Source organism: Falco naumanni, chromosome 5, assembly GCF_017639655.2.
Source record: "Falco naumanni isolate bFalNau1 chromosome 5, bFalNau1.pat, whole genome shotgun sequence".
In the NCBI taxonomy this organism is placed as follows: domain Eukaryota; kingdom Metazoa; phylum Chordata; class Aves; order Falconiformes; family Falconidae; genus Falco; species Falco naumanni.
Window position 1 is genome coordinate 77,794,969 of NC_054058.1, and position 24,307 is coordinate 77,819,275.

General features: G+C 62.3%; 4 protein-coding genes across 4 annotated transcripts; all 4 read right to left on the minus strand.

The window, feature by feature from the left end:
• Positions 1-1,425: 1,425 nt before the first annotated feature.
• Positions 1,426-7,617, minus strand: LOC121089654 (acrosin-like). Its single transcript, XM_040597055.1, has 5 exons — positions 4,122-7,617; positions 3,607-3,807; positions 2,996-3,261; positions 2,559-2,704; positions 1,426-2,087 (listed from the first exon to the last, which is right to left on the minus strand). The coding sequence occupies exons 1-5, from the start codon at positions 4,208-4,210 to the stop codon at positions 1,725-1,727; spliced, it is 1,065 nt and encodes a 354-aa protein (XP_040452989.1). The 5' UTR covers positions 4,211-7,617; the 3' UTR covers positions 1,426-1,724.
• A 39-nt stretch (positions 7,618-7,656) lies between these two features.
• On the minus strand, positions 7,657-10,726 carry LOC121088993 (acrosin-like). The gene is made up of 5 exons (XM_040595712.1): positions 10,352-10,726; positions 9,837-10,037; positions 9,227-9,492; positions 8,790-8,935; positions 7,657-8,318 (listed from the first exon to the last, which is right to left on the minus strand). The coding sequence occupies exons 1-5, from the start codon at positions 10,438-10,440 to the stop codon at positions 7,956-7,958; spliced, it is 1,065 nt and encodes a 354-aa protein (XP_040451646.1). The 5' UTR covers positions 10,441-10,726; the 3' UTR covers positions 7,657-7,955.
• Positions 10,727-13,887: 3,161 nt separating this feature from the next.
• On the minus strand, positions 13,888-17,337 carry LOC121088983 (acrosin-like). Its single transcript, XM_040595699.1, has 5 exons — positions 16,583-17,337; positions 16,068-16,268; positions 15,458-15,723; positions 15,021-15,166; positions 13,888-14,549 (listed from the first exon to the last, which is right to left on the minus strand). Exons 1-5 carry the CDS (start codon positions 16,669-16,671, stop codon positions 14,187-14,189), a joined length of 1,065 nt encoding a protein of 354 aa, XP_040451633.1. The 5' UTR covers positions 16,672-17,337; the 3' UTR covers positions 13,888-14,186.
• Positions 17,338-20,117: 2,780 nt separating this feature from the next.
• LOC121088984 (acrosin-like) lies at positions 20,118-23,568 on the minus strand. The gene is made up of 5 exons (XM_040595700.1): positions 22,813-23,568; positions 22,298-22,498; positions 21,688-21,953; positions 21,251-21,396; positions 20,118-20,779 (listed from the first exon to the last, which is right to left on the minus strand). Exons 1-5 carry the CDS (start codon positions 22,899-22,901, stop codon positions 20,417-20,419), a joined length of 1,065 nt encoding a protein of 354 aa, XP_040451634.1. The 5' UTR covers positions 22,902-23,568; the 3' UTR covers positions 20,118-20,416.
• Between the last annotated feature and the right edge of the window lie 739 nt (positions 23,569-24,307).

The following is a 24,307-nucleotide window of genomic DNA, read 5'->3' on the forward strand; positions in this document are numbered from 1 at the left end:
CCAGGCCTGCCAACCACTGGCCACCTCTCCACCTCCTGGAGGCAGGAAGGACTTGCAGGTGCTTGAGCATGCCTGCCTGTGGTGACGCAAGTCGATAGGGACTCCAGAACTCCCTATCTGCGTGGCTGGGTTCAGGCAAAATGGCTCTTCCTTGTTTTTAAGTATTGCTTATATATCTTAGATAGTACGTGTGTCACATGCTGGTAGGCTTTCTGTCTTCTTTTTCTTCCTTGCTATTTGCTGTTGCTGCACGTGCCGGTATGCTGCGGTTTTATGTTCCGGGTTTTCACATGCTGTTCACATGCTTGACGTTTTTGTGGCTGTCTTAAAGGTACACGACTAAGCCTTCAAAGCCAACTTGCTCGTGTGCAGACCCCTACACGTGCCCTCACCTAGGCACGCCCCCCCTGCGGGAGCTGCACAAGGGCCTGCCTCTGAAGCTGTGTAGGACCGTCCTCCTCTTGCTCTGCGCTTGGTCCCCGGCAAGCCATGGTGCTGCAGCTCCCAGCTCTGTTCCCACCCATGGCTGCAGGGCACACCTCCGGCTGAACTGGGATCTCTGGAAACAAGGGCATGCCCTTTGCTTCCTCTCGATCATGCAGTGAAAGGAACACTTATGGCTCTGCGGATGATGCTGGAGCATGCTCCCTCCCGGAACAAGTCCGGCTTTCTGTCAAGAGGCCTCAGGCGTACCTCGTAGCACAGAGCGCAAGGTCCACTCCCCTGCACTCCTAGCAGGCTTGGTAACATCCCCTACACACAGTTTGCTCCCCCAGCACTGCGATAGTCAGAGGTGTCCCCAAGCCGAAGGCGCCGCGGAGCTCTCAGGCTGAGCGTGGTCAGTTGTGGGCAGAAGGGGGTCTGCTGGCTCCGCAACAGGGGTCCTGTGTGGAGAAACCCGAGGGGACGGAGCGGCCAGAGGGCATGCTGTGGGAAGCAGCAGGGCCAAGGTCACCTGTGCAGCCACAAACCTGAAGAAGAGCCTGGCACAGGACCAGGCAGAGCCTGCAGGCAGTCATACGCGAGCCCCGACGCTACAGCCAGTAGGTGACCAGGGAGCGGGGGACAGCCAAGCAGCAGCAGCTGCTTTGCTCCCCGCTCAAAGCTACTGGCGCTCCCTCCAGCCACGGCAGCTGTAGGCTTGGGCTTGGCAACATGGCGCAGCTGTGAAAGCAGAGCAGCCTGGGGAAGCCCAGGAACTCCGCGGCATAAGCAAAGGCCCAAGCTCGTGGATCTGCCCTGACCCCCAGCTGGCCGTGAGAGTCCACTTTCAAGTTTGCTTGCGCCTCGTCCAGAAGCACCCGGGGTTCCCACCAGGAGCCGGCCTGAGGCATTCTCTGCTTCCAGGTGCCACCCCCAAGGCCCCGAGCCCTGCGATGACCTGCCTTCCCTTCTTCCACTCTATCCTCATGCTTCTCAGAGCGGGCAGAGCTTCAGCCCTTTGCAGTGACCCTTTGTGCCCGACGTGGCAGCCCGCCTCCTTCGGCAGGTGCCGGGCGTGGAAGTCCTTGCCTTGCACAGGAGACTGAAGTGGACTGGCGCGTGGTTAGCCGTGCAGACAGAAACACTTTATTGCGAGAAGTCAGCCAGCTTCATTCTGCCCTTGTGAGGAGCGCGGGCAGGACAGAGCAGGCCTTTGACACGGAGGTTGCCTTTGCTTCAGCAGGCATTGCCCCAGCGGGAAGCGGTGGTGGTGCGCTGCAGCCTGCCCTGGACCCTCTTCATCATGCTGCTCCAAGCTGTTTCCCCCTTAGGTACTGCAGGAGCTCCTGCAGCCGAGTAAAGAAGTCCAGCAGCTTCTGGACTGGAAACGGGCAGGGTGTAAACCTGCCCGCTTCTGTTGGCCTTGGCCTTGGCCTTGGCCTCTGGACGGGGGTGTAGGTGAAGACCGGCTGTGGCCTTGCAGTAGTCGTTACTGCTGGGCGCAGGCCCATCTGCGCCAGGATCCAGTCGTAGAAGTGCTGGGTGGAGGTGTAGACGCCGGGCTTCCTTGCTCTCGCACAGCCCGTCCCCCAGCTGGTCACGCCAACAAGCCAGAAGTAGTCCGCGTGCTTGTCTTGGCACACGAGAGGCCCACCGCTGTCCCCCTGCAGCGCAGGAGAGAGGATGAAGGGGTTGTTGGTGGCCAGCGTCAGCCCGGTGGCGGGCTCCTTCTCTCTCACAGCACCTGCCAGAGCTGTACGGAGTGGCCGGGCAAGCTCTGTAGAAGCTTGCCTGGCAGGGGGCGGTGGGCTTGTAAGGCAGGGCTCGCTCTCCCTGCGGCACGGTGATGCTGCAGGTGTAGGCAGACGGCTGTGTCAGGCTTGGGATGGTGGAGCTCTGGGCTGCCGAGGGCACCGGCTGGGCCTTCCAGGCAGAGTGTCAGGCCTCTGCGACAAGGCGGGCAGGCCCTGGGCAAGGGCCTTCCCTGGGGAAGGGCGGGCTAAGGCCCTCATCGGTGGGGACCCAGCCATGGGAGTGTGAGTGGCCAGCAAAAGGCCGTGAGTGACGGCACACGTTTGGGCGGTTGTGGCGGGGCTGCCTGTGCTGCCGGGGCTTGGCTTGTAGCACACTCCTACCTGGCAGGTGTCGATGCCGCCCTGCGGATAGCCAGCACAGATGTTGTGGGTGTGGATGGCCCCTCTGTACCACCCGCTGCTGTTACAGACCCTGGCATCAATGAGGTGGACCTGGGCCTCCTGCAGCGCGTAGGCCGATGCTCCAGCTGTGAAGAGCACAGAAAGGAATGAACACCCAGCAGCTCACTGCCAGTTCTCCTCCCCCTGTCTGGCGGGATGAAGGCTTATCCCGGGGCTTGGCTTTGCATGCGGAGAGGCGTTGGACCGCTCTTTCCTTTCTGCCTTGCTCTGGGGAAATGGCTCAGGCCCATCTCCTTAAGAGGCATACGTCCCCACAGCCTGACTCTGGCTTTCGCCTCTGCCATCAGGAAGCGCAACCTGCCTCCCCAAGCTGGCCAAGCTTGCACTCGCGCCGCCACTAAGTTTTGGCAACTCACCTCTTGCATTCCTGGCACCCCAGCCACTGACGTAGCAGGCGGTCAGCTCTGAGACTCTCAGCGAGGCGTCGGGCACACAGGCAAGCTGTACGTAGCTGTTGCACTGGACTGGCTGGTCCAGTTCCAGCAAGGCAATGTCATTCCTCTGCGTGACATTCCAGTAGTGCTGGTGAACCAGCAGCTGCCTGACGTTGCGCACCTGAGCCTCAGGGCCCAGCTGAGTCAGCTGGGTGGCACCGAGCACCACGCGCAAGGCGGTGATGTACCTGCAAGGCAGATGGAGAGAGGGCTCAGAGGGAGCGCAGCCACATGCTGCAGCAGCCTGGCACTTGCCCTGCCTTCTGCTTGACAAGGGAGAGAGGCAAGCAGCGCTAGGGAGGCTGCGACTGCCCTGGCGTGCCTTGGGCTCAAGCAGTGTCCAGGCTGGAGGCTGCTGGGAAGCAGTGGCACGCGAGCCCAGCCTTCTCCTGAGCAAGCCTCTCGGCGGGGCTCCGGAGTGCCCAGGCACTGGGCGTATACTGCAGGGCAACGGGATGGCAGTAGCACGTGCTCCTGCGCTCAGGGCACCTGCTAGTGTTGTGGGGCTAGCCCCGACCCCTGGTCCTCCTTACCTGACCTCGATGAAGCAGTGGGCTGCGGTGAGGACCCACTGTGGGCTGATGAGGGAGCCCCCGCAGATGTGCGCCGTGCCTCCTTCCAAGAGAGCCTGGATGCTGACGATCCAGGGCCAGGCCCCTGGCTGGGCATCTGTGCCACCCACGACGCGCGACATGCCGTAGTGCAAAGCCATGGGCCGAAGACCGCAGCTCCCTCTGTAACCAGAAACTCCTTACTGTGCTGCTGGATGGCTTGCGCCGTTGCGGCTGAAGGCCAGCCGTCTTCCCTCCCCACACGGCATGGCCAGAAGGGCCGAGCAAACCCGTGGGGCGTGCGCCCGCTCCCCTCGCCCCGCTTTCTGCTTCAGCCCGTGGACCAGTTGTGCCGGCAGCCTGGGAGCTGGCAAGGAGCTGAGCCTCCCAGACGGCCTTCAAGAACCTGTGGGGTGGCCGTGGGGGACAAGCAGGCCCCCTCCAGTGAAGCCCACAAGGGTTGCCCAAGCTCCCTCCCAGAGCCTGGGGCCACTTACCCACAGCTGTCCCACGTGCCGTGCACAGGACAGCACACGGCCAGCAGGACAATGAGGACGTGCAGAAAATCCATCGCTGCCAGCGACATGTGGCAGTTGCAAGGACGAGGGCTTGTCGCCACCAGTACGGCCGCCGTCGTACTGCCCGCAGGATTCCCGTTGCCTGGGGTTCCCTTGGACGTGGGGCTGATGTCACAGAGCGCCCGGTTGCGGGTGCTGGGCGTGGTGGTGTCGGGGGGGTGGGGGTGGGGGGGGAGGGGAGACAATAGGAGGGGTTCCAAGCAGGAGTGGAGGCAGAAGCTGGGATCGCACACCCCGACAGAGCCCCGTGCAATGCCCTGCTTGCGCCATCAGGGTGGGCAGGCCCCGTGGCAGGCAGCGGCGCCTGGCTCCCAGCTCTGCCTGTTAACAGCTCACAGGACAAAAGCGAGCATGGCCTCGCAGCCTCTTTGCAAAGTTCCCTGCCGCCCTGCTCTCTGCAGCCCTGTGCCACCGTCTCCTTCCCAATAAAGAGACACCAGAGAGCGGGGCTACTACAGGCAGCACGCGCATGCCTGGGTGTCCAAGAGCCAATCTCTCTTACGGCTGCGGCCGGCAACAGTGCTGGGCAAGCCAAATAAGCCACGCGTACCCCAGCAGTGTCAACCTGGCTGCACAAAGCACAGTGAAACGCAGGCGCAGCACAGTCCTCGCTGGCTATGTCAGCCACAGCAACGCCCTCTGGCAGGCTTCGTGTCCTCGCTGCCTATGAGTTCGATTGCGGCTCTGGGGGCACACCGAGCAGGGCACTTGTGGCAAGGACAAGCAAGGTGAAATTCTCGAGAGAGAAGGATGCTCCTGCTCTCAGCCTCACGTGCCATTGTTGTCCGTGGCTTTGGTAAATCCTGCATCAGCCTTGTCTCGTGCGTCTGCCTTCTGCCGCTGTCTGGCGGAGCCTTGCTCACCTGCTGGAGTGCAGGAGAAAAGCAGGAGCCAGGCACGTGCATTACGTTTGCGCAGCAGGGCTAGGTCCCTGGAGGGTAGAGGGCAGTGGCTTGAAGGATGGCAGCCTCAAAGCTTGTGAGAGGTGCGGCAGCTCCCTGCTGCCATCCTGGCTTGTGTGGCCAGGCGTAAGGCACAGAGCGGAGGGAGCAACCGGGTCCCGAGGAGGAGGACCACGCAGGCTCTGCCTGGAAGTGGAAGAGCTGCTCTCAAGGCGCTGGAGGCGCAGCAGGGCTTCCTAGGCCCCAGCACCGGGCCTCCAAGCAAGCGGGCTCAAGGCTGCTTTGTGTTTTGAAAAGGGACCTGCTGCCGGCTCCCATGGGTCTGCTGAGAGCAGGCAGAAGGCGGCCTTGGAGAAGACAACTTGTGTGCTGGGGAAACTCTGCTCTTCCAGCACCATGTTTGGCAGGTGGCTAGCGGGGAATGCCGTCAGAGGTGGCCACGCTTCACAGCTGCTTGAAGGAAGAGCTTGGGGTGACTTGGAGGAGAGGACTCTGGCAGGGACAGCAGTAGCCAGGCAAGCCCGTCCAGTAATGGCACGCAAGTCCGAGGTGACCTAGCTAAGAGCACCCAAAGACCGCGTGTGTTGACAGATGGGGCAAACCTGGGAGCATGGCGGGGCAAAAGAAGCGGGGTTGGCCCCGTCTCTGGGAGGAGAGCAGGGCTGAGAAAGGGAGGAGCCAGGGAAGGTGAGGGGCACGTATAAGGATGGCAAATGGAGAGCAGGGGGGATCGAGGAGACAGTCACACTGAAGCAAAGTGCTGGCTGCTTCGCTTGCCTGAGCCCTGTGCCTGATCACCACAGAACCCGCTGGCCTCTTTTGGAGAGCCACCCCAAAGCCCTTCCTGTGTGGGTCCACTCGGCACCTGCTGCGCGGTGCGTCCCCAGGCCTGGCTGCTAGCAAAGGCCGACGGCAAGACACGCCATAGGCAGCCAGCGCTTGGAAAGCCACAGTGGCTCGGGCCAGCTGCTGCTGGGAGCCCTGTGTGTGTGCGCAACTCACTAGTGAACCTGAAGCTGGACGAGGTGACAAGCAAGAGGGGAGAGAGAGCCTTTCGGGCATGTGGATGGCCTGTGGCTGCAGCCAACGTGCTTGCTCATCCCCAGCATCTCCACCTTGCAAGAGGACCAGGCCTGCCAACCACTGGCCACCTCTCCACCTCCTGGAGGCAGGAAGGACTTGCAGGTGCTTGAGCATGCCTGCCTGTGGTGACGCAAGCCGATAGGGACTCCAAAACTCCCTATCTGCGTGGCTGGGTTCAGGCAAAATGGCTCTTCCTTGTTTTTAAGTATTGCTTATATATCTTAGATAGTACGTGTGTCACATGCTGGTAGGCTTTCTGTCTTCTTTTTCTTCCTTGCTATTTGCTGTTGCTGCACGTGCCGGTATGCTGCGGTTTTATGTTCCGGGTTTTCACATGCTGTTCACATGCTTGACGTTTTTGTGGCTGTCTTAAAGGTACACGACTAAGCCTTCAAAGCCAACTTGCTCGTGTGCAGACCCCTACACGTGCCCTCACCTAGGCACGCCCCCCCTGCGGGAGCTGCACAAGGGCCTGCCTCTGAAGCTGTGTAGGACCGTCCTCCTCTTGCTCTGCGCTTGGTCCCCGGCAAGCCATGGTGCTGCAGCTCCCAGCTCTGTTCCCACCCATGGCTGCAGGGCACACCTCCGGCTGAACTGGGATCTCTGGAAACAAGGGCATGCCCTTTGCTTCCTCTCGATCATGCAGTGAAAGGAACACTTATGGCTCTGCGGATGATGCTGGAGCATGCTCCCTCCCGGAACAAGTCCGGCTTTCTGTCAAGAGGCCTCAGGCGTACCTCGTAGCACAGAGCGCAAGGTCCACTCCCCTGCACTCCTAGCAGGCTTGGTAACATCCCCTACACACAGTTTGCTCCCCCAGCACTGCGATAGTCAGAGGTGTCCCCAAGCCGAAGGCGCCGCGGAGCTCTCAGGCTGAGCGTGGTCAGTTGTGGGCAGAAGGGGGTCTGCTGGCTCCGCAACAGGGGTCCTGTGTGGAGAAACCCGAGGGGACGGAGCGGCCAGAGGGCATGCTGTGGGAAGCAGCAGGGCCAAGGTCACCTGTGCAGCCACAAACCTGAAGAAGAGCCTGGCACAGGACCAGGCAGAGCCTGCAGGCAGTCATACGCGAGCCCCGACGCTACAGCCAGTAGGTGACCAGGGAGCGGGGGACAGCCAAGCAGCAGCAGCTGCTTTGCTCCCCGCTCAAAGCTACTGGCGCTCCCTCCAGCCACGGCAGCTGTAGGCTTGGGCTTGGCAACATGGCGCAGCTGTGAAAGCAGAGCAGCCTGGGGAAGCCCAGGAACTCCGCGGCATAAGCAAAGGCCCAAGCTCGTGGATCTGCCCTGACCCCCAGCTGGCCGTGAGAGTCCACTTTCAAGTTTGCTTGCGCCTCGTCCAGAAGCACCCGGGGTTCCCACCAGGAGCCGGCCTGAGGCATTCTCTGCTTCCAGGTGCCACCCCCAAGGCCCCGAGCCCTGCGATGACCTGCCTTCCCTTCTTCCACTCTATCCTCATGCTTCTCAGAGCGGGCAGAGCTTCAGCCCTTTGCAGTGACCCTTTGTGCCCGACGTGGCAGCCCGCCTCCTTCGGCAGGTGCCGGGCGTGGAAGTCCTTGCCTTGCACAGGAGACTGAAGTGGACTGGCGCGTGGTTAGCCGTGCAGACAGAAACACTTTATTGCGAGAAGTCAGCCAGCTTCATTCTGCCCTTGTGAGGAGCGCGGGCAGGACAGAGCAGGCCTTTGACACGGAGGTTGCCTTTGCTTCAGCAGGCATTGCCCCAGCGGGAAGCGGTGGTGGTGCGCTGCAGCCTGCCCTGGACCCTCTTCATCATGCTGCTCCAAGCTGTTTCCCCCTTAGGTACTGCAGGAGCTCCTGCAGCCGAGTAAAGAAGTCCAGCAGCTTCTGGACTGGAAACGGGCAGGGTGTAAACCTGCCCGCTTCTGTTGGCCTTGGCCTTGGCCTTGGCCTCTGGACGGGGGTGTAGGTGAAGACCGGCTGTGGCCTTGCAGTAGTCGTTACTGCTGGGCGCAGGCCCATCTGCGCCAGGATCCAGTCGTAGAAGTGCTGGGTGGAGGTGTAGACGCCGGGCTTCCTTGCTCTCGCACAGCCCGTCCCCCAGCTGGTCACGCCAACAAGCCAGAAGTAGTCCGCGTGCTTGTCTTGGCACACGAGAGGCCCACCGCTGTCCCCCTGCAGCGCAGGAGAGAGGATGAAGGGGTTGTTGGTGGCCAGCGTCAGCCCGGTGGCGGGCTCCTTCTCTCTCACAGCACCTGCCAGAGCTGTACGGAGTGGCCGGGCAAGCTCTGTAGAAGCTTGCCTGGCAGGGGGCGGTGGGCTTGTAAGGCAGGGCTCGCTCTCCCTGCGGCACGGTGATGCTGCAGGTGTAGGCAGACGGCTGTGTCAGGCTTGGGATGGTGGAGCTCTGGGCTGCCGAGGGCACCGGCTGGGCCTTCCAGGCAGAGTGTCAGGCCTCTGCGACAAGGCGGGCAGGCCCTGGGCAAGGGCCTTCCCTGGGGAAGGGCGGGCTAAGGCCCTCATCGGTGGGGACCCAGCCATGGGAGTGTGAGTGGCCAGCAAAAGGCCGTGAGTGACGGCACACGTTTGGGCGGTTGTGGCGGGGCTGCCTGTGCTGCCGGGGCTTGGCTTGTAGCACACTCCTACCTGGCAGGTGTCGATGCCGCCCTGCGGATAGCCAGCACAGATGTTGTGGGTGTGGATGGCCCCTCTGTACCACCCGCTGCTGTTACAGACCCTGGCATCAATGAGGTGGACCTGGGCCTCCTGCAGCGCGTAGGCCGATGCTCCAGCTGTGAAGAGCACAGAAAGGAATGAACACCCAGCAGCTCACTGCCAGTTCTCCTCCCCCTGTCTGGCGGGATGAAGGCTTATCCCGGGGCTTGGCTTTGCATGCGGAGAGGCGTTGGACCGCTCTTTCCTTTCTGCCTTGCTCTGGGGAAATGGCTCAGGCCCATCTCCTTAAGAGGCATACGTCCCCACAGCCTGACTCTGGCTTTCGCCTCTGCCATCAGGAAGCGCAACCTGCCTCCCCAAGCTGGCCAAGCTTGCACTCGCGCCGCCACTAAGTTTTGGCAACTCACCTCTTGCATTCCTGGCACCCCAGCCACTGACGTAGCAGGCGGTCAGCTCTGAGACTCTCAGCGAGGCGTCGGGCACACAGGCAAGCTGTACGTAGCTGTTGCACTGGACTGGCTGGTCCAGTTCCAGCAAGGCAATGTCATTCCTCTGCGTGACATTCCAGTAGTGCTGGTGAACCAGCAGCTGCCTGACGTTGCGCACCTGAGCCTCAGGGCCCAGCTGAGTCAGCTGGGTGGCACCGAGCACCACGCGCAAGGCGGTGATGTACCTGCAAGGCAGATGGAGAGAGGGCTCAGAGGGAGCGCAGCCACATGCTGCAGCAGCCTGGCACTTGCCCTGCCTTCTGCTTGACAAGGGAGAGAGGCAAGCAGCGCTAGGGAGGCTGCGACTGCCCTGGCGTGCCTTGGGCTCAAGCAGTATCCAGCTGGAGGCTGCTGGGAAGCAGTGGCACGCGAGCCCAGCCTTCTCCTGAGCAAGCCTCTCGGCGGGGCTCCGGAGTGCCCAGGCACTGGGCGTATACTGCAGGGCAACGGGATGGCAGTAGCACGTGCTCCTGCGCTCAGGGCACCTGCTAGTGTTGTGGGGCTAGCCCCGACCCCTGGTCCTCCTTACCTGACCTCGATGAAGCAGTGGGCTGCGGTGAGGACCCACTGTGGGCTGATGAGGGAGCCCCCGCAGATGTGCGCCGTGCCTCCTTCCAAGAGAGCCTGGATGCTGACGATCCAGGGCCAGGCCCCTGGCTGGGCATCTGTGCCACCCACGACGCGCGACATGCCGTAGTGCAAAGCCATGGGCCGAAGACCGCAGCTCCCTCTGTAACCAGAAACTCCTTACTGTGCTGCTGGATGGCTTGCGCCGTTGCGGCTGAAGGCCAGCCGTCTTCCCTCCCCACACGGCATGGCCAGAAGGGCCGAGCAAACCCGTGGGGCGTGCGCCCGCTCCCCTCGCCCCGCTTTCTGCTTCAGCCCGTGGACCAGTTGTGCCGGCAGCCTGGGAGCTGGCAAGGAGCTGAGCCTCCCAGACGGCCTTCAAGAACCTGTGGGGTGGCCGTGGGGGACAAGCAGGCCCCCTCCAGTGAAGCCCACAAGGGTTGCCCAAGCTCCCTCCCAGAGCCTGGGGCCACTTACCCACAGCTGTCCCACGTGCCGTGCACAGGACAGCACACGGCCAGCAGGACAATGAGGACGTGCAGAAAATCCATCGCTGCCAGCGACATGTGGCAGTTGCAAGGACGAGGGCTTGTCGCCACCAGTACGGCCGCCGTCGTACTGCCCGCAGGATTCCCGTTGCCTGGGGTTCCCTTGGACGTGGGGCTGATGTCACAGAGCGCCCGGTTGCGGGTGCTGGGCGTGGTGGTGTCGGGGGGGTGGGGGTGGGGGGGGGAGGGGAGACAATAGGAGGGGTTCCAAGCAGGAGTGGAGGCAGAAGCTGGGATCGCACACCCCGACAGAGCCCCGTGCAATGCCCTGCTTGCGCCACCAGGGTGGGCAGGCCCCGTGGCAGGCAGCGGCGCCTGGCTCCCAGCTCTGCCTGTTAACAGCTCACAGGACAAAAGCGAGCATGGCCTCGCAGCCTCTTTGCAAAGTTCCCTGCCGCCCTGCTCTCTGCAGCCCTGTGCCACCGTCTCCTTCCCAATAAAGAGACACCAGAGAGCGGGGCTACTACAGGCAGCACGCGCATGCCTGGGTGTCCAAGAGCCAATCTCTCTTACGGCTGCGGCCGGCAACAGTGCTGGGCAAGCCAAATAAGCCACGCGTACCCCAGCAGTGTCAACCTGGCTGCACAAAGCACAGTGAAACGCAGGCGCAGCACAGTCCTCGCTGGCTATGTCAGCCACAGCAACGCCCTCTGGCAGGCTTCGTGTCCTCGCTGCCTATGAGTTCGATTGCGGCTCTGGGGGCACGCCGAGCAGGGCACTTGTGGCAAGGACAAGCAAGGTGAAATTCTCGAGAGAGAAGGATGCTCCTGCTCTCAGCCTCACGTGCCATTGTTGTCCGTGGCTTTGGTAAATCCTGCATCAGCCTTGTCTCGTGCGTCTGCCTTCTGCCGCTGTCTGGCGGAGCCTTGCTCACCTGCTGGAGTGCAGGAGAAAAGCAGGAGCCAGGCACGTGCATTACGTTTGCGCAGCAGGGCTAGGTCCCTGGAGGGTAGAGGGCAGTGGCTTGAAGGATGGCAGCCTCAAAGCTTGTGAGAGGTGCGGCAGCTCCCTGCTGCCATCCTGGCTTGTGTGGCCAGGCGTAAGGCACAGAGCGGAGGGAGCAACCGGGTCCCGAGGAGGAGGACCACGCAGGCTCTGCCTGGAAGTGGAAGAGCTGCTCTCAAGGCGCTGGAGGCGCAGCAGGGCTTCCTAGGCCCCAGCACCGGGCCTCCAAGCAAGCGGGCTCAAGGCTGCTTTGTGTTTTGAAAAGGGACCTGCTGCCGGCTCCCATGGGTCTGCTGAGAGCAGGCAGAAGGCGGCCTTGGAGAAGACAACTTGTGTGCTGGGGAAACTCTGCTCTTCCAGCACCATGTTTGGCAGGTGGCTAGCGGGGAATGCCGTCAGAGGTGGCCACGCTTCACAGCTGCTTGAAGGAAGAGCTTGGGGTGACTTGGAGGAGAGGACTCTGGCAGGGACAGCAGTAGCCAGGCAAGCCCGTCCAGTAATGGCACGCAAGTCCGAGGTGACCTAGCTAAGAGCACCCAAAGACCGCGTGTGTTGACAGATGGGGCAAACCTGGGAGCATGGCGGGGCAAAAGAAGCGGGGTTGGCCCCGTCTCTGGGAGGAGAGCAGGGCTGAGAAAGGGAGGAGCCAGGGAAGGTGAGGGGCACGTATAAGGATGGCAAATGGAGAGCAGGGGGGATCGAGGAGACAGTCACACTGAAGCAAAGTGCTGGCTGCTTCGCTTGCCTGAGCCCTGTGCCTGATCACCACAGAACCCGCTGGCCTCTTTTGGAGAGCCACCCCAAAGCCCTTCCTGTGTGGGTCCACTCGGCACCTGCTGCGCGGTGCGTCCCCAGGCCTGGCTGCTAGCAATGGCCGACGGCAAGACACGCCATAGGCAGCCAGCGCTTGGAAAGCCACAGTGGCTCGGGCCAGCTGCTGCTGGGAGCCCTGTGTGTGTGCGCAACTCACTAGTGAACCTGAAGCTGGACGAGGTGACAAGCAAGAGGGGAGAGAGAGCCTTTCGGGCATGTGGATGGCCTGTGGCTGCAGCCAACGTGCTTGCTCATCCCCAGCATCTCCACCTTGCAAGAGGACCAGGCCTGCCAACCACTGGCCACCTCTCCACCTCCTGGAGGCAGGAAGGACTTGCAGGTGCTTGAGCATGCCTGCCTGTGGTGACGCAAGCCGATAGGGACTCCAGAACTCCCTATCTGCGTGGCTGGGTTCAGGCAAAATGGCTCTTCCTTGTTTTTAAGTATTGCTTATATATCTTAGATAGTACGTGTGTCACATGCTGGTAGGCTTTCTGTCTTCTTTTTCTTCCTTGCTATTTGCTGTTGCTGCACGTGCCGGTATGCTGCGGTTTTATGTTCCGGGTTTTCACATGCTGTTCACATGCTTGACGTTTTTGTGGCTGTCTTAAAGGTACACGACTAAGCCTTCAAAGCCAACTTGCTCGTGTGCAGACCCCTACACGTGCCCTCACCTAGGCACGCCCCCCCTGCGGGAGCTGCACAAGGGCCTGCCTCTGAAGCTGTGTAGGACCGTCCTCCTCTTGCTCTGCGCTTGGTCCCCGGCAAGCCATGGTGCTGCAGCTCCCAGCTCTGTTCCCACCCATGGCTGCAGGGCACACCTCCGGCTGAACTGGGATCTCTGGAAACAAGGGCATGCCCTTTGCTTCCTCTCGATCATGCAGTGAAAGGAACACTTATGGCTCTGCGGATGATGCTGGAGCATGCTCCCTCCCGGAACAAGTCCGGCTTTCTGTCAAGAGGCCTCAGGCGTACCTCGTAGCACAGAGCGCAAGGTCCACTCCCCTGCACTCCTAGCAGGCTTGGTAACATCCCCTACACACAGTTTGCTCCCCCAGCACTGCGATAGTCAGAGGTGTCCCCAAGCCGAAGGCGCCGCGGAGCTCTCAGGCTGAGCGTGGTCAGTTGTGGGCAGAAGGGGGTCTGCTGGCTCCGCAACAGGGGTCCTGTGTGGAGAAACCCGAGGGGACGGAGCGGCCAGAGGGCATGCTGTGGGAAGCAGCAGGGCCAAGGTCACCTGTGCAGCCACAAACCTGAAGAAGAGCCTGGCACAGGACCAGGCAGAGCCTGCAGGCAGTCATACGCGAGCCCCGACGCTACAGCCAGTAGGTGACCAGGGAGCGGGGGACAGCCAAGCAGCAGCAGCTGCTTTGCTCCCCGCTCAAAGCTACTGGCGCTCCCTCCAGCCACGGCAGCTGTAGGCTTGGGCTTGGCAACATGGCGCAGCTGTGAAAGCAGAGCAGCCTGGGGAAGCCCAGGAACTCCGCGGCATAAGCAAAGGCCCAAGCTCGTGGATCTGCCCTGACCCCCAGCTGGCCGTGAGAGTCCACTTTCAAGTTTGCTTGCGCCTCGTCCAGAAGCACCCGGGGTTCCCACCAGGAGCCGGCCTGAGGCATTCTCTGCTTCCAGGTGCCACCCCCAAGGCCCCGAGCCCTGCGATGACCTGCCTTCCCTTCTTCCACTCTATCCTCATGCTTCTCAGAGCGGGCAGAGCTTCAGCCCTTTGCAGTGACCCTTTGTGCCCGACGTGGCAGCCCGCCTCCTTCGGCAGGTGCCGGGCGTGGAAGTCCTTGCCTTGCACAGGAGACTGAAGTGGACTGGCGCGTGGTTAGCCGTGCAGACAGAAACACTTTATTGCGAGAAGTCAGCCAGCTTCATTCTGCCCTTGTGAGGAGCGCGGGCAGGACAGAGCAGGCCTTTGACACGGAGGTTGCCTTTGCTTCAGCAGGCATTGCCCCAGCGGGAAGCGGTGGTGGTGCGCTGCAGCCTGCCCTGGACCCTCTTCATCATGCTGCTCCAAGCTGTTTCCCCCTTAGGTACTGCAGGAGCTCCTGCAGCCGAGTAAAGAAGTCCAGCAGCTTCTGGACTGGAAACGGGCAGGGTGTAAACCTGCCCGCTTCTGTTGGCCTTGGCCTTGGCCTTGGCCTCTGGACGGGGGTGTAGGTGAAGACCGGCTGTGGCCTTGCAGTAGTCGTTACTGCTGGGCGCAGGCCCATCTGCGCCAGGATCCAGTCGTAGAAGTGCTGGGTGGAGGTGTAGACGCCGGGCTTCCTTGCTCTCGCACAGCCCGTCCCCCAGCTGGTCACGCCAACAAGCCAGAAGTAGTCCGCGTGCTTGTCTTGGCACACGAGAGGCCCACCGCTGTCCCCCTGCAGCGCAGGAGAGAGGATGAAGGGGTTGTTGGTGGCCAGCGTCAGCCCGGTGGCGGGCTCCTTCTCTCTCACAGCACCTGCCAGAGCTGTACGGAGTGGCCGGGCAAGCTCTGTAGAAGCTTGCCTGGCAGGGGGCGGTGGGCTTGTAAGGCAGGGCTCGCTCTCCCTGCGGCACGGTGATGCTGCAGGTGTAGGCAGACGGCTGTGTCAGGCTTGGGATGGTGGAGCTCTGGGCTGCCGAGGGCACCGGCTGGGCCTTCCAGGCAGAGTGTCAGGCCTCTGCGACAAGGCGGGCAGGCCCTGGGCAAGGGCCTTCCCTGGGGAAGGGCGGGCTAAGGCCCTCATCGGTGGGGACCCAGCCATGGGAGTGTGAGTGGCCAGCAAAAGGCCGTGAGTGACGGCACACGTTTGGGCGGTTGTGGCGGGGCTGCCTGTGCTGCCGGGGCTTGGCTTGTAGCACACTCCTACCTGGCAGGTGTCGATGCCGCCCTGCGGATAGCCAGCACAGATGTTGTGGGTGTGGATGGCCCCTCTGTACCACCCGCTGCTGTTACAGACCCTGGCATCAATGAGGTGGACCTGGGCCTCCTGCAGCGCGTAGGCCGATGCTCCAGCTGTGAAGAGCACAGAAAGGAATGAACACCCAGCAGCTCACTGCCAGTTCTCCTCCCCCTGTCTGGCGGGATGAAGGCTTATCCCGGGGCTTGGCTTTGCATGCGGAGAGGCGTTGGACCGCTCTTTCCTTTCTGCCTTGCTCTGGGGAAATGGCTCAGGCCCATCTCCTTAAGAGGCATACGTCCCCACAGCCTGACTCTGGCTTTCGCCTCTGCCATCAGGAAGCGCAACCTGCCTCCCCAAGCTGGCCAAGCTTGCACTCGCGCCGCCACTAAGTTTTGGCAACTCACCTCTTGCATTCCTGGCACCCCAGCCACTGACGTAGCAGGCGGTCAGCTCTGAGACTCTCAGCGAGGCGTCGGGCACACAGGCAAGCTGTACGTAGCTGTTGCACTGGACTGGCTGGTCCAGTTCCAGCAAGGCAATGTCATTCCTCTGCGTGACATTCCAGTAGTGCTGGTGAACCAGCAGCTGCCTGACGTTGCGCACCTGAGCCTCAGGGCCCAGCTGAGTCAGCTGGGTGGCACCGAGCACCACGCGCAAGGCGGTGATGTACCTGCAAGGCAGATGGAGAGAGGGCTCAGAGGGAGCGCAGCCACATGCTGCAGCAGCCTGGCACTTGCCCTGCCTTCTGCTTGACAAGGGAGAGAGGCAAGCAGCGCTAGGGAGGCTGCGACTGCCCTGGCGTGCCTTGGGCTCAAGCAGTGTCCGGCTGGAGGCTGCTGGGAAGCAGTGGCACGCGAGCCCAGCCTTCTCCTGAGCAAGCCTCTCGGCGGGGCTCCGGAGTGCCCAGGCACTGGGCGTATACTGCAGGGCAACGGGATGGCAGTAGCACGTGCTCCTGCGCTCAGGGCACCTGCTAGTGTTGTGGGGCTAGCCCCGACCCCTGGTCCTCCTTACCTGACCTCGATGAAGCAGTGGGCTGCGGTGAGGACCCACTGTGGGCTGATGAGGGAGCCCCCGCAGATGTGCGCCGTGCCTCCTTCCAAGAGAGCCTGGATGCTGACGATCCAGGGCCAGGCCCCTGGCTGGGCATCTGTGCCACCCACGACGCGCGACATGCCGTAGTGCAAAGCCATGGGCCGAAGACCGCAGCTCCCTCTGTAACCAGAAACTCCTTACTGTGCTGCTGGATGGCTTGCGCCGTTGCGGCTGAAGGCCAGCCGTCTTCCCTCCCCACACGGCATGGCCAGAAGGGCCGAGCAAACCCGTGGGGCGTGCGCCCGCTCCCCTCGCCCCGCTTTCTGCTTCAGCCCGTGGACCAGTTGTGCCGGCAGCCTGGGAGCTGGCAAGGAGCTGAGCCTCCCAGACGGCCTTCAAGAACCTGTGGGGTGGCCGTGGGGGACAAGCAGGCCCCCTCCAGTGAAGCCCACAAGGGTTGCCCAAGCTCCCTCCCAGAGCCTGGGGCCACTTACCCACAGCTGTCCCACGTGCCGTGCACAGGACAGCACACGGCCAGCAGGACAATGAGGACGTGCAGAAAATCCATCGCTGCCAGCGACATGTGGCAGTTGCAAGGACGAGGGCTTGTCGCCACCAGTACGGCCGCCGTCGTACTGCCCGCAGGATTCCCGTTGCCTGGGGTTCCCTTGGACGTGGGGCTGATGTCACAGAGCGCCCGGTTGCGGGTGCTGGGCGTGGTGGTGTCGGGGGGGTGGGGGTGGGGGGGGAGGGGAGACAATAGGAGGGGTTCCAAGCAGGAGTGGAGGCAGAAGCTGGGATCGCACACCCCGACAGAGCCCCGTGCAATGCCCTGCTTGCGCCATCAGGGTGGGCAGGCCCCGTGGCAGGCAGCGGCGCCTGGCTCCCAGCTCTGCCTGTTAACAGCTCACAGGACAAAAGCGAGCATGGCCTCGCAGCCTCTTTGCAAAGTTCCCTGCCGCCCTGCTCTCTGCAGCCCTGTGCCACCGTCTCCTTCCCAATAAAGAGACACCAGAGAGCGGGGCTACTACAGGCAGCACGCGCATGCCTGGGTGTCCAAGAGCCAATCTCTCTTACGGCTGCGGCCGGCAACAGTGCTGGGCAAGCCAAATAAGCCACGCGTACCCCAGCAGTGTCAACCTGGCTGCACAAAGCACAGTGAAACGCAGGCGCAGCACAGTCCTCGCTGGCTATGTCAGCCACAGCAACGCCCTCTGGCAGGCTTCGTGTCCTCGCTGCCTATGAGTTCGATTGCGGCTCTGGGGGCACGCCGAGCAGGGCACTTGTGGCAAGGACAAGCAAGGTGAAATTCTCGAGAGAGAAGGATGCTCCTGCTCTCAGCCTCACGTGCCATTGTTGTCCGTGGCTTTGGTAAATCCTGCATCAGCCTTGTCTCGTGCGTCTGCCTTCTGCCGCTGTCTGGCGGAGCCTTGCTCACCTGCTGGAGTGCAGGAGAAAAGCAGGAGCCAGGCACGTGCATTACGTTTGCGCAGCAGGGCTAGGTCCCTGGAGGGTAGAGGGCAGTGGCTTGAAGGATGGCAGCCTCAAAGCTTGTGAGAGGTGCGGCAGCTCCCTGCTGCCATCCTGGCTTGTGTGGCCAGGCGTAAGGCACAGAGCGGAGGGAGCAACCGGGTCCCGAGGAGGAGGACCACGCAGGCTCTGCCTGGAAGTGGAAGAGCTGCTCTCAAGGCGCTGGAGGCGCAGCAGGGCTTCCTAGGCCCCAGCACCGGGCCTCCAAGCAAGCGGGCTCAAGGCTGCTTTGTGTTTTGAAAAGGGACCTGCTGCCGGCTCCCATGGGTCTGCTGAGAGCAGGCAGAAGGCGGCCTTGGAGAAGACAACTTGTGTGCTGGGGAAACTCTGCTCTTCCAGCACCATGTTTGGCAGGTGGCTAGCGGGGAATGCCGTCAGAGGTGGCCACGCTTCACAGCTGCTTGAAGGAAGAGCTTGGGGTGACTTGGAGGAGAGGACTCTGGCAGGGACAGCAGTAGCCAGGCAAGCCCGTCCAGTAATGGCACGCAAGTCCGAGGTGACCTAGCTAAGAGCACCCAAAGACCGCGTGTGTTGACAGATGGGGCAAACCTGGGAGCATGGCGGGGCAAAAGAAGCGGGGTTGGCCCCGTCTCTGGGAGGAGAGCAGGGCTGAGAAAGGGAGGAGCCAGGGAAGGTGAGGGGCACGTATAAGGATGGCAAATGGAGAGCAGGGGGGATCGAGGAGACAGTCACACTGAAGCAAAGTGCTGGCTGCTTCGCTTGCCTGAGCCCTGTGCCTGATCACCACAGAACCCGCTGGCCTCTTTTGGAGAGCCACCCCAAAGCCCTTCCTGTGTGGGTCCACTCGGCACCTGCTGCGCGGTGCGTCCCCAGGCCTGGCTGCTAGCAAAGGCCGACGGCAAGACACGCCATAGGCAGCCAGCGCTTGGAAAGCCACAGTGGCTCGGGCCAGCTGCTGCTGGGAGCCCTGTGTGTGTGCGCAACTCACTAGTGAACCTGAAGCTGGACGAGGTGACAAGCAAGAGGGGAGAGAGAGCCTTTCGGGCATGTGGATGGCCTGTGGCTGCAGCCAACGTGCTTGCTCATCCCCAGCATCTCCACCTTGCAAGAGGACCAGGCCTGCCAACCACTGGCCACCTCTCCACCTCCTGGAGGCAGGAAGGACTTGCAGGTGCTTGAGCATGCCTGCCTGTGGTGACGCAAGCCGATAGGGACTCCAAAACTCCCTATCTGCGTGGCTGGGTTCAGGCAAAATGGCTCTTCCTTGTTTTTAAGTATTGCTTATATATCTTAGATAGTACGTGTGTCACATGCTGGTAGGCTTTCTGTCTTCTTTTTCTTCCTTGCTATTTGCTGTTGCTGCACGTGCCGGTATGCTGCGGTTTTATGTTCCGGGTTTTCACATGCTGTTCACATGCTTGACGTTTTTGTGGCTGTCTTAAAGGTACACGACTAAGCCTTCAAAGCCAACTTGCTCGTGTGCAGACCCCTACACGTGCCCTCACCTAGGCACGCCCCCCCTGCGGGAGCTGCACAAGGGCCTGCCTCTGAAGCTGTGTAGGACCGTCCTCCTCTTGCTCTGCGCTTGGTCCCCGGCAAGCCATGGTGCTGCAGCTCCCAGCTCTGTTCCCACCCATGGCTGCAGGGCACACCTCCGGCTGAACTGGGATCTCTGGAAACAAGGGCATGCCCTTTGCTTCCTCTCGATCATGCAGTGAAAGGAACACTTATGGCTCTGCGGATGATGCTGGAGCATGCTCCCTCCCGGAACAAGTCCGGCTTTCTGTCAAGAGGCCTCAGGCGTACCTCGTAGCACAGAGCGCAAGGTCCACTCCCCTGCACTCCTAGCAGGCTTGGTAACATCCCCTACACACAGTTTGCTCCCCCAGCACTGCGATAGTCAGAGGTGTCCCCAAGCCGAAGGCGCCGCGGAGCTCTCAGGCTGAGCGTGGTCAGTTGTGGGCAGAAGGGGGTCTGCTGGCTCCGCAACAGGGGTCCTGTGTGGAGAAACCCGAGGGGACGGAGCGGCCAGAGGGCATGCTGTGGGAAGCAGCAGGGCCAAGGTCACCTGTGCAGCCACAAACCTGAAGAAGAGCCTGGCACAGGACCAGGCAGAGCCTGCAGGCAGTCATACGCGAGCCCCGACGCTACAGCCAGTAGGTGACCAGGGAGCGGGGGACAGCCAAGCAGCAGCAGCTGCTTTGCTCCCCGCTCAAAGCTACTGGCGCTCCCTCCAGCCACGGCAGCTGTAGGCTTGGGCTTGGCAACATGGCGCAGCTGTGAAAGCAGAGCAGCCTGGGGAAGCCCAGGAACTCCGCGGCATAAGCAAAGGCCCAAGCTCGTGGATCTGCCCTGACCCCCAGCTGGCCGTGAGAGTCCACTTTCAAGTTTGCTTGCGCCTCGTCCAGAAGCACCCGGGGTTCCCACCAGGAGCCGGCCTGAGGCATTCTCTGCTTCCAGGTGCCACCCCCAAGGCCCCGAGCCCTGCGATGACCTGCCTTCCCTTCTTCCACTCTATCCTCATGCTTCTCAGAGCGGGCAGAGCTTCAGCCCTTTGCAGTGACCCTTTGTGCCCGACGTGGCAGCCCGCCTCCTTCGGCAGGTGCCGGGCGTGGAAGTCCTTGCCTTGCACAGGAGACTGAAGTGGACTGGCGCGTGGTTAGCCGTGCAGACAGAAACACTTTATTGCGAGAAGTCAGCCAGCTTCATTCTGCCCTTGTGAGGAGCGCGGGCAGGACAGAGCAGGCCTTTGACACGGAGGTTGCCTTTGCTTCAGCAGGCATTGCCCCAGCGGGAAGCGGTGGTGGTGCGCTGCAGCCTGCCCTGGACCCTCTTCATCATGCTGCTCCAAGCTGTTTCCCCCTTAGGTACTGCAGGAGCTCCTGCAGCCGAGTAAAGAAGTCCAGCAGCTTCTGGACTGGAAACGGGCAGGGTGTAAACCTGCCCGCTTCTGTTGGCCTTGGCCTTGGCCTTGGCCTCTGGACGGGGGTGTAGGTGAAGACCGGCTGTGGCCTTGCAGTAGTCGTTACTGCTGGGCGCAGGCCCATCTGCGCCAGGATCCAGTCGTAGAAGTGCTGGGTGGAGGTGTAGACGCCGGGCTTCCTTGCTCTCGCACAGCCCGTCCCCCAGCTGGTCACGCCAACAAGCCAGAAGTAGTCCGCGTGCTTGTCTTGGCACACGAGAGGCCCACCGCTGTCCCCCTGCAGCGCAGGAGAGAGGATGAAGGGGTTGTTGGTGGCCAGCGTCAGCCCGGTGGCGGGCTCCTTCTCTCTCACAGCACCTGCCAGAGCTGTACGGAGTGGCCGGGCAAGCTCTGTAGAAGCTTGCCTGGCAGGGGGCGGTGGGCTTGTAAGGCAGGGCTCGCTCTCCCTGCGGCACGGTGATGCTGCAGGTGTAGGCAGACGGCTGTGTCAGGCTTGGGATGGTGGAGCTCTGGGCTGCCGAGGGCACCGGCTGGGCCTTCCAGGCAGAGTGTCAGGCCTCTGCGACAAGGCGGGCAGGCCCTGGGCAAGGGCCTTCCCTGGGGAAGGGCGGGCTAAGGCCCTCATCGGTGGGGACCCAGCCATGGGAGTGTGAGTGGCCAGCAAAAGGCCGTGAGTGACGGCACACGTTTGGGCGGTTGTGGCGGGGCTGCCTGTGCTGCCGGGGCTTGGCTTGTAGCACACTCCTACCTGGCAGGTGTCGATGCCGCCCTGCGGATAGCCAGCACAGATGTTGTGGGTGTGGATGGCCCCTCTGTACCACCCGCTGCTGTTACAGACCCTGGCATCAATGAGGTGGACCTGGGCCTCCTGCAGCGCGTAGGCCGATGCTCCAGCTGTGAAGAGCACAGAAAGGAATGAACACCCAGCAGCTCACTGCCAGTTCTCCTCCCCCTGTCTGGCGGGATGAAGGCTTATCCCGGGGCTTGGCTTTGCATGCGGAGAGGCGTTGGACCGCTCTTTCCTTTCTGCCTTGCTCTGGGGAAATGGCTCAGGCCCATCTCCTTAAGAGGCATACGTCCCCACAGCCTGACTCTGGCTTTCGCCTCTGCCATCAGGAAGCGCAACCTGCCTCCCCAAGCTGGCCAAGCTTGCACTCGCGCCGCCACTAAGTTTTGGCAACTCACCTCTTGCATTCCTGGCACCCCAGCCACTGACGTAGCAGGCGGTCAGCTCTGAGACTCTCAGCGAGGCGTCGGGCACACAGGCAAGCTGTACGTAGCTGTTGCACTGGACTGGCTGGTCCAGTTCCAGCAAGGCAATGTCATTCCTCTGCGTGACATTCCAGTAGTGCTGGTGAACCAGCAGCTGCCTGACGTTGCGCACCTGAGCCTCAGGGCCCAGCTGAGTCAGCTGGGTGGCACCGAGCACCACGCGCAAGGCGGTGATGTACCTGCAAGGCAGATGGAGAGAGGGCTCAGAGGGAGCGCAGCCACATGCTGCAGCAGCCTGGCACTTGCCCTGCCTTCTGCTTGACAAGGGAGAGAGGCAAGCAGCGCTAGGGAGGCTGCGACTGCCCTGGCGTGCCTTGGGCTCAAGCAGTGTCCAGCTGGAGGCTGCTGGGAAGCAGTGGCACGCGAGCCCAGCCTTCTCCTGAGCAAGCCTCTCGGCGGGGCTCCGGAGTGCCCAGGCACTGGGCGTATACTGCAGGGCAACGGGATGGCAGTAGCACGTGCTCCTGCGCTCAGGGCACCTGCTAGTGTTGTGGGGCTAGCCCCGACCCCTGGTCCTCCTTACCTGACCTCGATGAAGCAGTGGGCTGCGGTGAGGACCCACTGTGGGCTGATGAGGGAGCCCCCGCAGATGTGCGCCGTGCCTCCTTCCAAGAGAGCCTGGATGCTGACGATCCAGGGCCAGGCCCCTGGCTGGGCATCTGTGCCACCCACGACGCGCGACATGCCGTAGTGCAAAGCCATGGGCCGAAGACCGCAGCTCCCTCTGTAACCAGAAACTCCTTACTGTGCTGCTGGATGGCTTGCGCCGTTGCGGCTGAAGGCCAGCCGTCTTCCCTCCCCACACGGCATGGCCAGAAGGGCCGAGCAAACCCGTGGGGCGTGCGCCCGCTCCCCTCGCCCCGCTTTCTGCTTCAGCCCGTGGACCAGTTGTGCCGGCAGCCTGGGAGCTGGCAAGGAGCTGAGCCTCCCAGACGGCCTTCAAGAACCTGTGGGGTGGCCGTGGGGGACAAGCAGGCCCCCTCCAGTGAAGCCCACAAGGGTTGCCCAAGCTCCCTCCCAGAGCCTGGGGCCACTTACCCACAGCTGTCCCACGTGCCGTGCACAGGACAGCACACGGCCAGCAGGACAATGAGGACGTGCAGAAAATCCATCGCTGCCAGCGACATGTGGCAGTTGCAAGGACGAGGGCTTGTCGCCACCAGTACGGCCGCCGTCGTACTGCCCGCAGGATTCCCGTTGCCTGGGGTTCCCTTGGACGTGGGGCTGATGTCACAGAGCGCCCGGTTGCGGGTGCTGGGCGTGGTGGTGTCGGGGGGGTGGGGGTGGGGGGGGGAGGGGAGACAATAGGAGGGGTTCCAAGCAGGAGTGGAGGCAGAAGCTGGGATCGCACACCCCGACAGAGCCCCGTGCAATGCCCTGCTTGCGCCATCAGGGTGGGCAGGCCCCGTGGCAGGCAGCGGCGCCTGGCTCCCAGCTCTGCCTGTTAACAGCTCACAGGACAAAAGCGAGCATGGCCTCGCAGCCTCTTTGCAAAGTTCCCTGCCGCCCTGCTCTCTGCAGCCCTGTGCCACCGTCTCCTTCCCAATAAAGAGACACCAGAGAGCGGGGCTACTACAGGCAGCACGCGCATGCCTGGGTGTCCAAGAGCCAATCTCTCTTACGGCTGCGGCCGGCAACAGTGCTGGGCAAGCCAAATAAGCCACGCGTACCCCAGCAGTGTCAACCTGGCTGCACAAAGCACAGTGAAACGCAGGCGCAGCACAGTCCTCGCTGGCTATGTCAGCCACAGCAACGCCCTCTGGCAGGCTTCGTGTCCTCGCTGCCTATGAGTTCGATTGCGGCTCTGGGGGCACGCCGAGCAGGGCACTTGTGGCAAGGACAAGCAAGGTGAAATTCTCGAGAGAGAAGGATGCTCCTGCTCTCAGCCTCACGTGCCATTGTTGTCCGTGGCTTTGGTAAATCCTGCATCAGCCTTGTCTCGTGCGTCTGCCTTCTGCCGCTGTCTGGCGGAGCCTTGCTCACCTGCTGGAGTGCAGGAGAAAAGCAGGAGCCAGGCACGTGCATTACGTTTGCGCAGCAGGGCTAGGTCCCTGGAGGGTAGAGGGCAGTGGCTTGAAGGATGGCAGCCTCAAAGCTTGTGAGAGGTGCGGCAGCTCCCTGCTGCCATCCTGGCTTGTGTGGCCAGGCGTAAGGCACAGAGCGGAGGGAGCAACCGGGTCCCGAGGAGGAGGACCACGCAGGCTCTGCCTGGAAGTGGAAGAGCTGCTCTCAAGGCGCTGGAGGCGCAGCAGGGCTTCCTAGGCCCCAGCACCGGGCCTCCAAGCAAGCGGGCTCAAGGCTGCTTTGTGTTTTGAAAAGGGACCTGCTGCCGGCTCCCATGGGTCTGCTGAGAGCAGGCAGAAGGCGGCCTTGGAGAAGACAACTTGTGTGCTGGGGAAACTCTGCTCTTCCAGCACCATGTTTGGCAGGTGGCTAGCGGGGAATGCCGTCAGAGGTGGCCACGCTTCACAGCTGCTTGAAGGAAGAGCTTGGGGTGACTTGGAGGAGAGGACTCTGGCAGGGACAGCAGTAG

Bases quoted from the DNA above. Each gene is read 5' to 3' on its own strand.
- LOC121088984 (XM_040595700.1), bottom strand. From the start codon at position 22,901: ATGTCGCTGGCAGCGATGGATTTTCTGCACGTCCTCATTGTCCTGCTG. The intron at 22,499-22,812 runs GTAAGTGGCCCC...TTCTGGTTACAG, and splicing joins GGCACGTGGGACAGCTGTGG to AGGGAGCTGCGGTCTTCGGC. The intron at 21,954-22,297 runs GTAAGGAGGACC...TCTGCCTTGCAG, and splicing joins CACTGCTTCATCGAGGTCAG to GTACATCACCGCCTTGCGCG.
- LOC121088983 (XM_040595699.1), bottom strand. From the start codon at position 16,671: ATGTCGCTGGCAGCGATGGATTTTCTGCACGTCCTCATTGTCCTGCTG. The intron at 16,269-16,582 runs GTAAGTGGCCCC...TTCTGGTTACAG, and splicing joins GGCACGTGGGACAGCTGTGG to AGGGAGCTGCGGTCTTCGGC. The intron at 14,550-15,020 runs GTAGGAGTGTGC...CCTGCGCTGCAG, and splicing joins GCGGCATCGACACCTGCCAG to GGGGACAGCGGTGGGCCTCT.
- LOC121089654 (XM_040597055.1), bottom strand. From the start codon at position 4,210: ATGTCGCTGGCAGCGATGGATTTTCTGCACGTCCTCATTGTCCTGCTG. The intron at 3,808-4,121 runs GTAAGTGGCCCC...TTCTGGTTACAG, and splicing joins GGCACGTGGGACAGCTGTGG to AGGGAGCTGCGGTCTTCGGC. The intron at 2,088-2,558 runs GTAGGAGTGTGC...CCTGCGCTGCAG, and splicing joins GCGGCATCGACACCTGCCAG to GGGGACAGCGGTGGGCCTCT.
- LOC121088993 (XM_040595712.1), bottom strand. From the start codon at position 10,440: ATGTCGCTGGCAGCGATGGATTTTCTGCACGTCCTCATTGTCCTGCTG. The intron at 9,493-9,836 runs GTAAGGAGGACC...TCTGCCTTGCAG, and splicing joins CACTGCTTCATCGAGGTCAG to GTACATCACCGCCTTGCGCG. The intron at 8,319-8,789 runs GTAGGAGTGTGC...CCTGCGCTGCAG, and splicing joins GCGGCATCGACACCTGCCAG to GGGGACAGCGGTGGGCCTCT.